The sequence below is a fragment of the Simochromis diagramma genome, unplaced genomic scaffold (assembly GCF_900408965.1).
Source record: "Simochromis diagramma unplaced genomic scaffold, fSimDia1.1 OVJJ01000320.1, whole genome shotgun sequence".
NCBI classification, from domain to species: domain Eukaryota; kingdom Metazoa; phylum Chordata; class Actinopteri; order Cichliformes; family Cichlidae; genus Simochromis; species Simochromis diagramma.
The window spans coordinates 12,012,530-12,030,141 of record NW_024386773.1 but is presented as its reverse complement, the minus strand read 5'-3'; the positions used below and the strand labels follow the sequence as shown (position 1 = coordinate 12,030,141).

At 41.3% G+C, this 17,612-nt stretch overlaps 1 protein-coding gene across 2 annotated transcripts in view; it reads right to left on the bottom strand.

Annotated features, from left to right (window-relative positions):
- kif5ab (kinesin family member 5A, b) overlaps positions 1 to 17,034 on the bottom strand; it is a 69,195-nt gene extending 52,161 nt beyond the window's left edge. For both annotated transcript variants that reach the window (XM_040008418.1, XM_040008419.1), the window contains exon 1: positions 16,258 to 17,034. In XM_040008418.1, coding sequence (XP_039864352.1) covers positions 16,258 to 16,386 — 129 coding nt within the window. In that variant the 5' untranslated portion in view covers positions 16,387 to 17,034. The remainder of the gene's footprint in view (positions 1 to 16,257) is intronic.
- Between the last annotated feature and the right edge of the window lie 578 nt (positions 17,035 to 17,612).

The following is a 17,612-nucleotide window of genomic DNA, read 5'->3' as shown; positions in this document are numbered from 1 at the left end:
GTGCTGTGTTGGAAAAAGGCTTAAAACTATTGGCAGTGACAATACATGCATCTCACTAGGTAAATGCATGTACAAATAATAAATTAGAGTCAGCTTCTGCTAGATTTCTGCACAATCTAATTTCTTTTTGCAACATGAGAAGTAGCTGCGTACTGGTCAGAAAGGCACTTCCACACTGGCCTCACATTTCAGACCAAGAATCCATATCCGTGATTCAATTTGAATTCATTCAAATATATATCATACATGGTTTTTGATTCTCATGCATATGTCAGTCTCTTTTCCTAACAATGAAGAACAATATGTTCCAGCCAAAAGAAAAACGTGGAATTTCCATGTAAATGAGCATCCTCCTAAAGCAGCTTTAAATGGCAACCTGAAACTGGCTGCCGATGCTGATAAACCAATAGAACTGTCAAACCCTTCTTCTACAGCAGATGTTTTCACAGATAAATCTCTAAAAAGCACTCCGTACTATACCATAACCAGAGCCATCTGGCAGATGCACAAAATTATGAAGCAGCAAGTAAAGAAAGCAGAAAAACAACACTGAGGATGTTCATTCAACTTTATATTTTCTTTATAAATTTTATATCAGATAAACAAATCACAGATATGACTCAGACTCTATTCGCTTAACAGCTGAACACTCTGGCTTTGTAAAACGTGCTTCAAACTATTTCAATTAAGTCATTTTACAGTTTCCAGATCATAAAGCTGAATGAACAAATATGGTGATGTAATCATTTTTCCAGGATTTGAAAAGGAAAAGCGGAGTCAAAGATGCTTTTTACACATGTTTAACTTTTTGGCCCACGTATTTGTCTACAAAACTACAACACTGAATTGTATCATAGTCAAGCAAACCTAACTGAAAGGGAATCTATTCATGCACGGTCCTACGTATATCCACATAAAACCTGCAGAGGGTCTAAAGACAAGGGAGTGGTGGCAAAATTACCAAGTTAACCTTGAAACTTCTAATATGTTTGGAGTTGTGTTTAAAGTTTTTATTCCTCAACTCCCAAGCAGCCAATAAAGAGCTGATCTGGCAGCACTTGGAGGACGAGCACAATATTAGATAGGTGGTTTAAATTTTGCAGCTATTCAATTACTGACAACAGACAGTAGCAATGCACCAAATCCCTTTGCCACATGTTAAAAAGGCTAAAAACGACAGAGTTGAAAAGATAACCGCCCACAGCTAATACTTTGATTACAGTAAACTCTGCAGGGCTTCGTTTTAAGGAGAAATCACAGCCGAGGTTACAGCAACTCAGTCACGGCTACAAAACCAACAATAGCAGCTGCTATGAGAAAGTCTGCACAGAGCGCTTCACCGTGAGAAAGTAACACGCTTCACTGCATCGTGCCTAACATCCACTTCTTCCCTGAGAGGTTTTTCAGCTCCGTAATTACCCAACGCTACATCCACCTTTGCTCCTGGCAGACAACACGCATTACTTGCTTGGTCACACAAGGTCATTTGACGGGAAACTGCTTTATGGAGGTCTGTCACTTGACCTTTATGTTTCTGGTGAGGAGCATTTCAAAGAAACAGCAACCTTTCTGCAAGAAAAGGCTAATTCTGGAAATAACACCTTCTGCTTGTGCTGAATATTTAGTGACTGCCAACATTTGCAATGAGGGAATAATGCTTTCCAACACAGGGTGCATTTCCCTTCCACTAACCAGGAGAGACATTAGTAAAAATTTGACAGAAAGAGCTGGAGGAGATGATGGAAAAATTGGGCCGTGTATGTGTTTCTCCTTCTCCAACACATTGAGATCATTTTTTGGCTCGTTTGTAGATGTTTGGTCTTCCTGTGTAGGCTTGACTGGGGGCAGAGAGGAGGCAGAGGCAAAGGAAGTCCTATTTCCACTAATCAAAGTGATAGTTTATCTTGGTCTCTGTCAGTCTTTGCATCAGTCTTACCCACAAATTCATCAACCCTCCTCTCTCTCCCCACAGAAATGCGAAAACAGGCACAGTGAGAATGACAGGAGAGAGTAGCAGCTCAAGCTGCCAATGTCTGCACCATTCTTCAGGCTAATCAGGCTTCAAGCCCCAGATAACAGCATCATTAGCGTTTTTCTCGACAACAGAAAACCCCTCACAACTGCAAAAGCTCCAGTCACACAATATTATCTATCACTGCTGTTTTCCCTAATTCACTGGGCTGACAACTCGCAGAGTCGACTGGCATAGTGCCTCGAGGGCAAAGTGGCTGTGAGGTTCACATGTACAGTACTGAAGTCTGGGTGCAGAGATGCAGTGGTGGCGTTGTATTCTTCTTCTTCATTTTTTTGTTTTTTCAGCTATCTTGTACTCATCAGAGCCATTTTCGTAGCAATTTCACTTAATCACTAGCTCGGGGAACTGAGGTTTACCACCCAACATTACTTTGTTAACACACTTCTAATCAGTTATTTTCCTACATCAAGTTGCTTATAAAAGATCCACGGATAGAAGTGGAGCAATTATTCCTGAATCAAAGTGAGATACTCTGCATAATTTATCAAGATGAATGAAGGAAACGGGAGACAGAGGAGTGGAGATGGGAAGGAAAGACTGGGCTTTGTTCGCCGGGACTCAGACCAGAAAACGGGAGCAGCAGCTTCCCAGTGGACAAAAAGCGAAGCTAGAAATTGAAAGACTTGGAGTGACTTCAAAATGAGGAAATGGAGACAGACTAATTGATTGTTATAATGCAAGCCATGACAGATGAACTTCAACGACAGCCAGAAAAGAAATGAGCAGAAATGATAGATTGATAAAGGCAATAAAATGCCAAAAGTATTTCATCAAATATTTCATCCTGTTCTTCATATTCCGGGAAAGTCACACACTTGAAACACTCACCACAGCCGAGCCTTCTTCTGCTTGGTACACACTTGATTGTAGAGGTAACACACACATAACAGATGCATGCACCCTCCAGGTCTGAATAGTCAAGTCAAAGTGAAAGCACATTAAAAAGTGCTTTTAAATGACCAGCAGGAGGCAGCACCAGTGGTTATAAGTCTTTTATGAGTCTGTGAAAAAGTACCCTACTTCTTACTTGATTTATAACCTTACTAAACATTCCTCCTAATGCGCTTATGGACTTACTATATCATAATCTTTGATATGACTTGCAGTTTATGTTGAAAGCTAATTTATTCCAAATTTTAACAAGTGAGTGAAAGTGGGAATAACATTTACCTAAACAGTAATTCCTCACATGGCCTGGAGGAAGCAGGGACTCTGATTTCTAACACGTGGGGCAGATTTTCCAAGAAACGCCTCATATTTCTAACCCTGATTTAGCTGGTTTTAGCTTCACGTCACTTGATGACATAGATTAACTCAAATATTTGTTCATGCTCTCAAGCTAGTTGGCCGCCTAATAATTCAGTCTATGCAGCAGCGGGGCTGGTTCATTGCACCCGGCCTGAACATGATGTGTCACAACCATATTAGAGTTTCTAATGCCCCATGTACTGTGTGAGAAGGTACTACACACAATATTCCCGGTTTATTGGTGTAAATAGGATCTACAAATAGGAAATTATATGACCCAGCTTTGAGAAACACTTCAAATGTCTTTTTCATAATGTGCTTATTTGTGCCTTGTCTGTGGTGTTCATGGCTAATCTAAGCTAAGATTAATATAGAACATCATAAGGACATTAGCATGGCATTTATCTTGTCATCTCACCCTTTGCAAGAAGGCAAACAAGCATGTTTCACCAAATATCAGGCTATTACGCTTAAAGTGAAAAGGGTAAATTATCATTAGCAGTTCTACTGATGAAGAGCATGCAATAAAAAAACAAAAGCCTCTAGAAAACAATTTTGTCGATTAAATGTTGACAAAGTTCTTGAATCCCTTTTTGTGTTGTTTAGAAAACACAAACGTCCCACCTGATAACACTTAATTATGTTTTTTCATGAGAGGCTTTATTTGTTTTTGCTGTGCATCATGTTGCCTTTATGATTCCAGAAACTTCAAATAATTCAACCGTATTCTCTTTATTGAGCATAAAAAAAGCTCAAGCACACACTGAGGAGAGCCCTCAGCATTCTGTAAGTGCAAAGCACACAGAAAATTAAATTTTGTTCAGATACTGCAAACAGTGCAGAGAGACAAAGGAGAAAAGGTTTCAGAAGGAGAGGGGGTAAGGAGCAAGGAGAAGAAAGGAAACACTTGGCAGAGATGACAAAGATGCCTCATCGTCTATGTGACACTGACTGCTCCAGCGCTTGCCTGCAATGTCACATTTGATTGGCCCCCCTGCCTTCACACATTTTCCATTTATTGATGTTGTAGAATTATAAAAATCCTAGAAAACAGAAATGAGCCTTGAGGAAGAACTGAGTTGTCTAACACGAAGCGAGATCAGCCGCGTCAGCCTGAAGCAAAGATTTTCAGTCACAGCCCGAGACAGTGTGAGCGCCCAGCTAATAGCTGTCCTCCCTCTCAAAGGGAATATTTGATGTCAAAAGGCATATCTAAGGTCTTGCGGCCTCACACTTGTTATCTCCTTTTCAGCCAGCAGTCTCTTCCTTTCAGCTCTACCTGCGTACAAGTTAATGCAATCAAAATTAATTCACACAGGATACAGGATTACTCGTGACAGCAGCTTTGTCTCTGTCTACAGCACTTCAGCACACTGGGGAAAAAGCCAAACACATTTAGCATTTAATGCTGAAGAAATGTGTGTGTTTTTCTTTTCAGGCAGCAACTTTACCTTAAAAGGCCCTGTGCCAAAGTGCCAATATAACTTAAAATGTGTAAAGTAATTCACGCAGCACCTTCTAACACTACGGGAGCAGACAGCGCATCAGTTTATCACGTTTTTTAAAAGGAATATATGAAACGTTTTGAAAGGTGAAAAATATGTCACCCAAAAAGTGGTTTATAGAAAGAAATCTTTCAACTGAGCCATTGGTCCTTCTCTATGACTAATTCAATTAGTACACAAACCTTCGAGCCAACTTTAGTGGTTGATTTTAGCCAAGAAGTAATGCTCCAATGTAACGATAACGCAACCAGCTTACAACTCTAGGCCAAATTAAAATAGAGACTTTGTGTGGTCCAGGGCCACAGTCTAGATTAAATGTGAGCCTCGACACTGTGTCTGATCCTCCATACAGCACGTTTCAAAGGAAGACACTCACAGTACCCCACCAACCAGCCACAGCTCTGCACCACACCACTGGTATAAGGCCCATTAATGTGGCCGAGAACGAATAAAAAAATTAGACCATGAAGAAGATTCAGAAAAGTAGCACACATTTCAATCAGCTTCTGCTGCAAGCAATTAGACTGAATCAAACTAGAACTGAGCAATGATTTAAATTTCCTGTAAAAACAACATGGTTATGGTGATTTTCACTGTAATTCTGCCACAACTAATGACAGCACCATGCAGCGAGGTAATTTGGATAATAAAGGCCTCCAGGAAGAAAAAAAGCGACTTTATTAAGATTTTGCATAAAATGGAATTAATGAGAAACTCCAGGAGACAAAAGAGGTAAGGTAAAAGAGCAAACCAAAATAAATAAAAAAGTTTGATATGATTATCGACGTACCTGCTGGAAGCCAAAACAAAAATCGCATCGTGCTGCTTTAGCCTGGAGAGAAATGCTTTTTAAAGTCTGAGCTGGGGCCAATCCTTGGCCATTCAAAGATTAAAATAAGCCTGATATTTATGTTTGCCAAGATTTTCCAAGTCTCTTTTATGTGATGTAGTTTCAATTAAGTACTAAAATCGGGATAAATTAGATTATCCACAGAAAAGGAAAATGTGCTTTAAAGCATGGCTCTCCTGGGAAATAAGAAAAAAAAAATGTTGGAGTACATGTCAGCATTCTTAAATGTCAGTTCGATTAACTGTGCTGTGTTTAACCAAAGGAAACAAAGTGTTGGGCATTGGATGGCTGGGATATTCCTTTTCTCTCCTTGGGATTTCCTTGCTTTCCTATTCCCAAGACAACAAAACACCAGGGGTGCTAGCATGTCCCGACACGTGCACGAGCATGTGCAGCTGGTTTACGAGGTACTGCTCGCATACACTGAGGGCAGACACGCGGACTGGGCAGCATCCTGGGCATGGCCGTGGCTAATGAGAAGAGGACGCTCCATTAACACTCCCCAGAGCTAAAAGCTTGGTAGTCACAACGCACTTGTGTCACAAAGGCAGAGGAATCATGAGGAAAGTGTTGACGAACTGGAAGAGCTTATCTAACCCCGACACACATGCACACTGCGTAAAAATAAAGACGAGCTGAAGGAACTGGAGTTAATATCCTGTTCAGTGTGGCTGCTGACTGAATTGATGTCAGTGTGATGTTAGTATTAAGGAAAAGATGAGAGGGCGTGCTGAGAGTCTTTATTGGTATGGGGTAGATAGTTTTGATCCTTGACATTATAAAATTGCACAAGTTAGCTTTAATACAGTGATGATTTAAATATTGATTTCTTTATTGAGGAAAGCAAAATAGATCTCAATGAGCCCTTTTATCATTTTGTACCTCCTCACATTTCTAGGAGGGATAAAGGGACGTAAACTCCACCAAAGTCAACAGATCCCTTAATATTTTGTCTCCTGACTGACGGGAGCTTCCCTTCTTGACGCTATTAAAACCTGCTAGAAGCCTCTGCCAAAATGAATGAGATGACAGATGAGCTGAGCTTTTTTTCTCTCTTCTTCAAACTGCTGCTGAGTCATGAGGAAATGAGCAGCGGAATCATTACACCATGAAATCCAGCCAGACAGAGAAAAATACTGTGAAGCATTTATTGTGAAAGAGAATGACAGAAAGAACGAGAGCGGGAAGAAGCAGACGAGGTCTAATCCCAAGAGGTGGCTGCTTTCGCGCCGATATCCAACATGGAGAAAAGAGTCCAGATCTTGACCCCGCACAGCGGTCCCATCACACTGCTAATTGGAAAGGGTGTGAGCTCTGCGCTGATAGAATTAGAGTGCCAAAGTGTGCGAGCAAAGGAAGAGCACACCTTAGATCACCACTTGTGATTCTGCTTGGTTTCCAGACAGTTAACGGTAATGCGAAAAAATATCCTTGAGAAGAAATGGTTCTGCTGGAGCTATAAATAACAGGTACAAGACAGGTAGATGACTTTACACGGCGCCCGACATGCTCTGTCAACAGTTTGTTTCAACAGCAGCTGTTTCCCCTGCATCTTTTCTACCTTGGCGCCTAATGAAGAAAAGGACAGGAGAAGGCGGGAGGATCGGCTCGCAGATGAGATTAAAGAAAAAGAGCCCATCAGAAATCAGAATCACAGCCATCCCACCAACTAAGAAGCTGCTGGTTAATAATCAGCTAGTTTTTAACCATGTTACATCTATTCTCTGCAGCAGCACACCATTTGACCTTAATTTATTAGTAGCAGAAAAAGTAAAAGCTACCTCATGTGCCCACATGACATCTGAGAGCTGAAGTGCAGGGTACGCGCTCTCTGTGAGCTCTCTAAGACTGTTATAAGACCTCTAATCCGCTATTCTTCCCAAAAATGTAAACAAGGTGTTGCTCACTGTTATAAATACAGCAGCCACTGCAATTTCTATAGAAGTCTTGTAAAACACTTAAGGGAACAGCAGCCATGGAAGAATAATCCATGGGATATATAAATGCTGTGCAAAAAATAGAAAATCAATAGTTGTTTAGTCCACACATATTACTTGGTTTTACTAACACGGGGGCAGAGAGCCACATCATTGCTTTTCATTCATCTGTTACGGTCAACAAAAAAAGCAAAGGTCACTCTGCTCCATGTAATGATGACATGGAGGTCAGCGTGGTGCTACGAAACTTCGAAACTTGATATAATGAGTGTTTGAAACTCCGCATATACAGAGAAACGTTTCTTGTTATTTGCTGTACTTTGGTCCAATCTAAATCAGTGTGGACCTGCACTGCGAGGCCGGCTCATTGAAATGTAACTCTAATGTTGGAAAGCAACGGACCGTGATAAAACAAGCCCACAGGTATGGAAACACAATGACCTCTAGTTTGTGAGACACTGAAGGGTAGATCCATGGTGGAGGCTTTTCCTCTGGCTTCGTTGTAATACTTAGAAATGGGAAAGGACCTAATAATCTTTGCTGAAACGTTCTTTCATCCTCTCTTACCCCCTCAAGTTAAACTCAGCGTTTGGCTAAAAATAATCACAAGGAAAGCAAACAAAATGGAAAATATTTTCGTTTCTGGACAAAGGGAATGAAAGTGATAGTGCTTATCCCGCAGACTCTAGAAGATGAACACAGCCGCTGGGTATAAAAAAGTGAAGCCAAAGCAGAAGCTCCTTGAGATCCAATTCAACTGAGTATCACTGGGTGCTGGCTCCACAAAAATCTGTCTGCAACAGACGCCCATCCAAAAAATGATCTACTCTGGTGAATTCTTGGATAGTGGTGATTTTAAAACAATTTCATCACTAAAAAGAACTAAAAGGGCAACATAAAAACCCCAAGATGCTCTCCAATGCATCCATCCATCCATGTGTGTATATGTTAGATAGAAAGCACTTACAAAGCATAGAAGAGAGTGCTTGTGTTGTATAAAGCACTAGAGTAGAAAAGCGCTATATAAGAATCAGTTGATTTACCGTTCTCCAGTCACTCTACCCTCTCCAAATATATTCACTTATATCTCCAAAAACCAAGATGGTGATGGCCCCCACTGGCAACACTGTCCTGTGTTGGTAACAATGTAATAGGGTTGCAGAAAAGCTGGTGCCAACCCCTGGACAGATCAGAGAGATAGAGACAGGCAGCAGTTTACACTCTTACACAATCTAATACTTATTTGTCTTTGCTACACAGGTTTGCTCTTAAAGTTAACTCCATTCTGGGAGAGTGAATCTTGAGCTGCTGAGAATCTTTAAAGCAATGGTTGGGACTTCCAGTCAGTCAATCAATCAATTAATTAAACAGATTATTGTGGATTTGAAAATCTTTCTTGGTTTTCATATGTACCTATTATTTTCAGTGATATCAACTTTAATCGCATTTTTCAAGTTACCTATATGTGACTACAGCATAATAAAACTGGAAATTCTGTTTTTGGTTTGCCAAACCATATTTTTAATGCCCCCCTTGGCTCATGCGCTAATCACATGAGCCAAGGTGTGAAAAAGGGTGTGGGTCGTTATCAGCAGAGGTTTCAGGTGAAACTATTGTGAGACCCAATCATGTGACTTACTGAGATCACTTTCATAACCTATAAATGATCTTAAAGCTTCACCGTTACATTACAATAACAATAATTACAGTAATAATTACAGTAATTTGACAAATGTGGCATGCTTATAATAGTTCTAACATTTTTCATAAGCATCTTAATTCAGAACTTCTTATCACACGCTGCTCCTGCTATGAATATGATACAATTTTAGTATGCCTGTTACTACTGGACAGCAAGAAAGAAAAAATTCCATGTCTTTTCGCCCCCGAGGCTGCAACCATCATTTATTTATTCATAGACCCGAAAGCGTGATTCACCGTCACAGTTTTTTTTGACTAACGGAAGATTAGGAGGGACAATCTGGCCTTTCTGATGCTGCATTATTGCAGGCAGTGAAATACTCAAGACAGCTGTGTCACTCCACTGTGGAGCAAACACAAAGGCCATTCGTTGGGGCAGTACAGCCAGAGTGATTATTACTGTCACCCAGCCACAGAGTGATGCGTAGCTCCACAGGTGGCTGCAAATCTGACGGTGAAAAAAAAGACATTAATAAAAGACTATGAATAATAAACACATTCATTTTGGGGTCACACAGAGAAGATAATGTGCCATACTGCCGTTGTTATCAAAATTAGCCTGATGATGATAATGTCTGAAAGTGCTTTGAGGAACTGATAAGAAGGCTGACTGGAGTTTTGATGTATGATCTGTGATAAATGATCGCATTGTTCTTCTGCTAGTTTTAGGTTTTATTTAGCCACTTTGCTCTGCACTCTTTCAGCTTTTAAACTCTCTCTGCCTGTGTTAGTGAGACAAACAACACAATCAAAGAAACACACTGCACTCCTGTTCTGCTGCTGCACCACACTTCAGATAAATTACACCGATTCCTCGCTTCTGATGTCAAACGGATGGGCCTATATCTTCTATAACAGCAGGGAAGCCATCAAACGCGAGGTTCAATTAAAGCCCCGAGTTCTCAAGGTGAAAGGCATCTTGCCCAACACCTAGCTGCACGCAGACACAATTAGCATAGAATAATTATTACTGTCACACAGCCAGTGGTTTCAACAACTTTAACAGCAGAAGCCAAACATCATTTATGAAAGATAAGCTGATGTTTGATGAGAAAAAAAAAACACTTTTTTCTTGCTTGAAGTGAACAGTTCATAAGCTACAGAATCCTGCTTCGGTTCAAATGAATCGATGAAAACGTCTTTTTTCATTTCTTACTGCTTCTGAACTTCTCACTGCTAAAGTGCGCACTGATGTGAACGTGTCAAAGTTCTCATCATTAAAACCGATATCAAATTTGATCCTGGAGTCTTTCGTTGTTTGTTCTTTTGCACAGATGTTTTTTCTGCACTTCACCAACACAAACTGTTTGAAAGTGCCAGAGATGTTCCCTACTATATCAATTCACAGTGTACCGACAGGCCATCTCCTTCAATTTTTAAATCTCTCCGGGTCCCCCCTTGTCTGCCATCCAGGTGCAGTCAAACCATCACTCTACAGCCTAAATCATTGCCTCTGTCAGTTAACAAGTTGTGGGAAGGAGTCATCCTCGAACAGACAAATGAAGGGCCATCACCACTGCCCAGATGCGAATTGTTTTTATCAGCCGACAAAATGTGGGTGCTTAGCTGTCACTACAGGGTTCTCGCAGCAGGTCTGCTTTCCTGTCGTCCTGATATTTTAAATCCTGATGCAATCTGACGGCCGGGGCATTTCAACTCACAGGAGACATGTACTTTTTTTAACAGCTTCTTCTGAGATACTAGAGGGACAGCGCACACACTGAAAGCATTTATGCACCAAAAGCCACTTACATTCATGCATTACATTCACAAAGATGAAAACTTCACACATGGTGTACTGACTGCAATTGAGGGGCGGTTGGTGCATGAAATGAGAGGAAATATAGGCAGAAAACTGCACTGTTCTGCCACAAATACTGGAACAACAACAGGCTCTCACCATAGTGACGGAGTACAGTTCAACTTAAGTGGGCAACATGATGCTACCTCATTTCCTCAATCCTTTTTTTCCAACCTTTGCCATCTATATGCTAATAAGAAGCATGCGTTGCTTCTTTTCAATATTAAATAGCCTAAATGGAGCTAAAGTACTGCCCTTTCATTTCAAAAGACATACAGTCATTTAACACATTTTGTGAATTTTAAAACCAAAACACGGCCTTTCACATTTCTTCATCATCTGAATGAACATCTGAATTATGTGTTTATTATTCTGCTGTCTTCCAACCCAACCCAAACACATTTAAATTAGGGGTGGGCGATAGAAACGATATAAATTTGGCCAACGATAGAGATTTTGACTATACCGCTCTATCGCGATAGCGCATGTTGATGATGTCATCAAGCTGCGCCTGTTTTGGTCGAAAGCATTGCAGCGGCTACAACCATTATCATCTGCAAATTATGCCGGGCGACACTCGTAGCAAAGACATGAAGCACTTTTGAAATATGGGGAAAGCCAAAAACTGCGCTTCCTCCACTTCCGTAACATTGATACATTAATGTTGAATTCTCTCGCAGCTGCTCTATTCCCATGTTGTTGCAGTATATTAATAACTAACCTCGTATTGTGGATGAATAATCTCAGTTAGGGTTGCCAACTCCCTGAAAAATAAATAAGGGACACCTCGTGGCCAGGGCCGGGCAACCCAGTTGTCTTCACCCTTCCCAGTGTGGTAGCTCTTTTTTTTTTGTGTGAAATTATTTTTTAACCATTTGACTTGAATTTGATTTAAGCAGATGCATATTCTTTGTGATATGACCATATGGGAAACAAATGATCATTTAACCATTTATTTTTAGCTCAAAATGACAACATTAACACAATAAAACAGGTCTCTTTCTTAAACAGAAGCCTGTCATGCTTAGCTTTTGAGAATATAAGTAAATCTTTCTTTAAAAGAACTCTGTCCAGCTTAACGTAAAATTATATAAATTAATAGAAAGCAATAGAACGAGAAAATATTCTTGTAACTGTGCACATATAGTGCATTTAGTACAATTGGCTTCAGTTGAGGTATTATTTCAGCTTTTCTAATGCTAATCAGCTGCTCCTGTTTGTAAACCCGCTTGTTCCCATGATTACGCATCATAACTCATCATCATTATTAATCTATGTATTACTTTTACGTATTAGTCATCTATTTGTTGTAATCATGTATCCTTGCAGTTGTTTATTACACAAAATAAATTATATTATCACACTTCTGGCCACATAGGGCTGATACTGCACATGCCCATATTAACCTTAACCAGAGGGTTTAAAAAAACAAACCAGTGTTTACATACCATATCTGCTTCTGCCGTGGCCTGGTGGACAAAAAATTGGTTAAGGGTTCCCCGAGCTTTCATGCCCCTCATGTTCTTCATGTGCCCACCATTAGAAGCATGCCTATGGAAAAAGTGCGCCAGCACACAGTGCAGTGCGCTTAAAAGGTGTTATCGTGCACTTTTCCAGCCAGGTGTTTTCCTTTTCCCATTCCTCCCTGTACTTTTGCAGCCTATTTTTTTCTTTCTCTGAGGGGAAGAAACATTGCTGCTCTAATGCTGGGCTTACACTGTGCGATTTTTGGCCCATTTTGAGACGACTTTTGAGTCGTGCGACCGATTTGGTGATCGGCCCGATTTTGGCCTTCATCGTGCATCGTGTAGTATACGTGGGGTAACGAGAAGCGATTAACACCTCACGACCAGCTCCCGATCATCAATCGCTCCTGAGGGTGTCACCACAGCCGCTCACACTGCTCACGTGCAAACCTGGTGAAAAAGACGGAGCAGCTGTGCAGCGTGTGATCTGGACACAAGCGATGGAGGCACAACTTGTAGAACTTTGGAAAGCTCATCCGAGCCTTTTCGATGTGGCCTCACAAAGTTATCACGACCACAACAACCGTGAAAATAGTTGGATTTACATTGCTGCTCAATCACAGCTGCCTGATCAATGTTTTTCATTAGCAATTTAGCAAAGTTAATGGTGGTGGTGTGTCTGTGTGAGTGTAAGACAGAGAGAGCGAGCGACAGAATTTCTGTTATAACCTTCATTTTATGGAGGCACAGTGTGAGCACTCAGGTCGCATCAGAGCATCGGGCGGTATAGTGTGAGACCCTGCATCGTGACCTACCAACTTCTAACCCCTGCGAGTCAATCATGCAGTTTGAGCAGGAGCTGAATAACGTGACTGAAAAAATCGCACAGTGTTTGCCCAGCTTTAGGTGTACTGTCGTCCGAGACTTGCACCGCAGTGTCGGCGTTTGTTTCCCTGTTGGCCATGCTTGTTGTTGTGGTCATCTGTTGTCTTTCGGTATTTTCTCCGCAAGCGACCTTTCCTCGACCAATGAGATGAATTGTCATACTCGAATTGTCATAAATGTGCTGTCAGCTCATTGGTCACAAAGCAGGAGAGGGGCTGGGAATTGTGTTTTCAAACAAACCGTTAATTCCATTAACATTTATAGACTACTTTTGATTCTCACTGTATTACGGGACAAAGTGCGTCCCTTATTAGCTCAATACGGGACGTGTACTTTTGTTTCTAAATACGGGATGATTCCGTTTTTTAAGGGGCGGTTGGCAACCCTAATCTCAGTTGTTCTCCTGACTGAAGTTTGCCCCGTGTACAGCATCCTGCTATACAATTGCATTTGTCCCTAACCACCAGAGTCCCTCACGTTAACTTTTATCGAGTGGAAAAAAAATTGGTGTTCATCCTCCAGCTTTACTGTGCTAATGTTATGCTAACATAGCTGTGTCGCTAGCAATCACGTAGCACAACATTATATAACAGGTAGTCCAACTTCAGTAACCCTGCAAATGCCACTGCTGTTTAGTTTTCTGTCTTCATTTATGTTGGAAGTGGTAGCAGAGCTGTACGTTTTAATTAGTTTCAAAAATCTCTCTCTCAGAACATGGTATGTTACAGGTGTCAAACTCCAGGCCTCAAGGGCCGGTGTCCTGCAGGTTTTAGATGTAACCTTGATACAAGACAGCTGATTTAAAGGCCAAATTACCCCCTCAACATGTCTTGAAGTTCTCCAGAGGCCTGGTAATGAACTAATCATTTGATTCAGGTGTGTTGACCCAGGGTGAGAGCTAAAACCTGCAGGACACCGGCCCTTGAGGCCTGGAGTTCGACACCCCTGTGGTATGTCATGTTTAGGTGGAAACTAGCGAGCTAACTTCCTGTTAACTTGTAACTCCATTAAATTTAATAAATTCTGTTTTCATGGATGCATGGATGTTAAACTTAATTGTTGCACCTGGTAAAGCAGCAACGCTGATGATTTTATTAAATATTAAAGAATTTAGACCGTTTTTAACTCTCAGTGTTCGTTTGACTTTGGGACCTGAAGCCGATGGAGTTTTGAACCCAGATTACTCCGCAAAGCTCCTCACCACAGCAGCCGTAATGCTCTGACAATCCATCAAGCATTGCGGCTTACCAAAGTTGTACATTTTTTAACAGATTTCTGCACGCCAAGATCGGTTCGAGGTCAGTAAGCACAACCAGAATTCATACATAAGGCACACTCTCGATTTTTGAGAAAATTAAAGGTTTTTAAGTGTGCCTTATAGTGTTGAAAATATGTTATACAGAAGAAAAGAATATATCGTGATATATATCGTTACCGCACGTGCTTCAAATTATATCGTGATATGGATTTTAAGCCATATCGCCCAGCCTTAATTTAAATACAGTTGTCAAGTCTGATGCTTGAATTATATGATTTCAAGCTGCTATAATGCCAACCTGCCATCATCAAAAAGCATCAAAATAATGTGAATGTGATAAAAAGCATTCGTTCTTCTCGAGGCGTCCTGCTGCTGCAACCCAGAAAGAAAGACATTCCCGCAAGAAAGTCGTGCCAGGATGTCAACCCTAATAAAGATGTCTTGCATTTTAATCCGTGTGTATATGTATTTGTGTGTGTGTGGCAACAGAGTGGGCAGACAGGGATTTTCTGGCACTTAAAGTCAACCTTCAGGCCAAATGGGTGTGGATTTCACTCTCTCCATCTCTGTGTGTCTGTTCACGTGTGCATTCTGGTGGAGAGTGCGCTCCACTAGAATGTGGGTGTTAGGAGTGAAAAATGAATGTCTGTGTCCATATTTAATTATAGGCGTGCATTTATGCATCTATGTGTGTGTATGTTTGTGCATGATAGCCTCGGCCCAGATGTGCTCTACACAAAAAGACCAATCGCATTTAGAAGACTCTAATTTTCCTCGTGCATGCCAGCGATTGTGCAAAGCTGTCAGTGGTGGAGGGATCCCAGTCGCAATAGTAAACACACCCTTACATACAAATCCATAAGTCAAATAAATATTTTATGCTTTGGTTCATTATATTGCTACTCCAAAGCCATGACAGTAATCATCAGCTTCTATTAAGTTTGTCTTGAAACAAAATCCATTCACTGAACAGAATCAACCCCAGATCATAATTAAGGCTCTCATTAGGGTTGCACCACCTGATCATTCAACAGTGCTCTTAACAGCTGACTACAAGATGCATAAACAAGGAGATCAATCAGTACTGCATAATTTTTCTGAGAGGGGAAACACACCAAATGTCAGCAGATCAATACAGGAGAAGGAGCAAATAATGAATTACAAAGGTGGGGTCAAGATTCAGAGGCATTTCTGAAAATGGTTTTAATCACAAGGCTGGCAAAGCTCTCTGCTTTGTGGAGTTTAGTAATCCTGAAGAAAGGTGATGCTGGGGAATGGCTCTTCATCATTTTGATCTTGGGCTTAGGCTAATGACAGATTTTGGAAAGCCTTGTTTCCCACTAACAGCAGCATCACACACTTGGTTAATGCTGCAGGCTAATCGCAGTATCGATATTATTGACAGAGGCTATACTTAGTTTGATCCCTGTCAGAAACCTCTAAGCTTCCAGTCTTCAGTCTGGCCGCTTGCCTATCAGATGTGTGAGTAAGATGATAAGTGTAACCCCTAGCGTTCATCAAGTGCACGGAGATGTGGCAGAATGGAAGGAAGGTGGGGGAAAAAAACTTACCCCGAGGATGACAGTGTCTTCTCCTTGAAATATTGGGATGAACTTATCTCCGCGGATAATTTCGGACTGGTTCAGTGGACGAAATCGACATAACACCTTGATATTGCATTCACCGTTCGCATCGGCCATTGTGAAAATAAAATTTGTGGTTTAGCTTCCAAAGAGATAAAGAGGAGTTTAAAAAACAAAAATAATAGCCTGATTATAAAAAAAAAAGCCCCTGTGCAACCTTTTCTCCTAAAGCACCTGCACGCAAACTGGAACCACCGGATATAGCCACATGCAAAGCGAGACTGGCAGGCGAAGCATTTGGAGTTTGGGGTTGCAAAATATTAAAAGAAATGTAAAATAAAAGCAAAACAGAAGCAGCTCCTGGGTGTTTATTAAATTGCCCTCAAATCAAAGCTGAGCTGCATCTCGGCGGCGGAGAACATATGGAGAGTTGTAAATGGGGAGTAGAGTCCAAACAGGTCCGGTCGGTCTGGATAGGCTGCAGGCTTCTCAGAGGCATGCCTTGCATCACTGTCAGCCCTGCTCTCTCACTGTGGGCGGGGCGTGGTAGCGACTCAAATCCTCTCTCATCAGCACCGCGGGCAGAGGGACCGAGGAGCAGGGAGGAGCGCTCCAACTCTGTCATATATACATGAATTAGCCTCCGTGGAAACTTCTTCAATGTTTCAGATGCAGCAGCTGTTGCAAAAGCACGAAGTATTTCTGGCATTTACGGAGGCATTTCTGAAAACAGTAGTTTGTAAGGAGCGGGTCTAGGGCTGCACCAGTCTGGTCGTCATGGCAATGCTGTTTTGCATGAGAGGGTAGTCATGTGGGAACTAGAGGGTTCGTAATTTCCCCCCAGAGGCTTTCCAGTCTTAAGCAGTGCACTGTGAAGTTAATGAGAAGCCTTTGACACAAAACAAAAAGTCAGAATGATCAGATTCGCATATATCAGTAAACGGGTGAGATGTTATTTTGGGGGGAGTTCCCGCAGTGCACGTGTCTTGTATCAGACCCCGATTGGTAAATGGACATGTCTTTCAAACTCCGTGCCCTCAGGCTTGCAACAGACTTTTTTGGTATGCTTATTAAAATTCATGAAAATCGAAACAACCCAGACATCATCATCTGAGGGTTGTTGTTTTTTTTATAAGATTTATATAAGATATTCAAGAGCCAAGCGGGAACGTATACAGCTGTCTTAGCAAGCCAATTACCCCTCATGATGAGTGAGCATCTTTCTGTGTGCATTAATTTCTTAAAGTCGGCTATACCGACTGCACTTGTAAAGGAGCATCCACTGCATATGCACTGTAAATGAGTTAGTTACATATTGTGAAATGTACATAAGTATATGACGT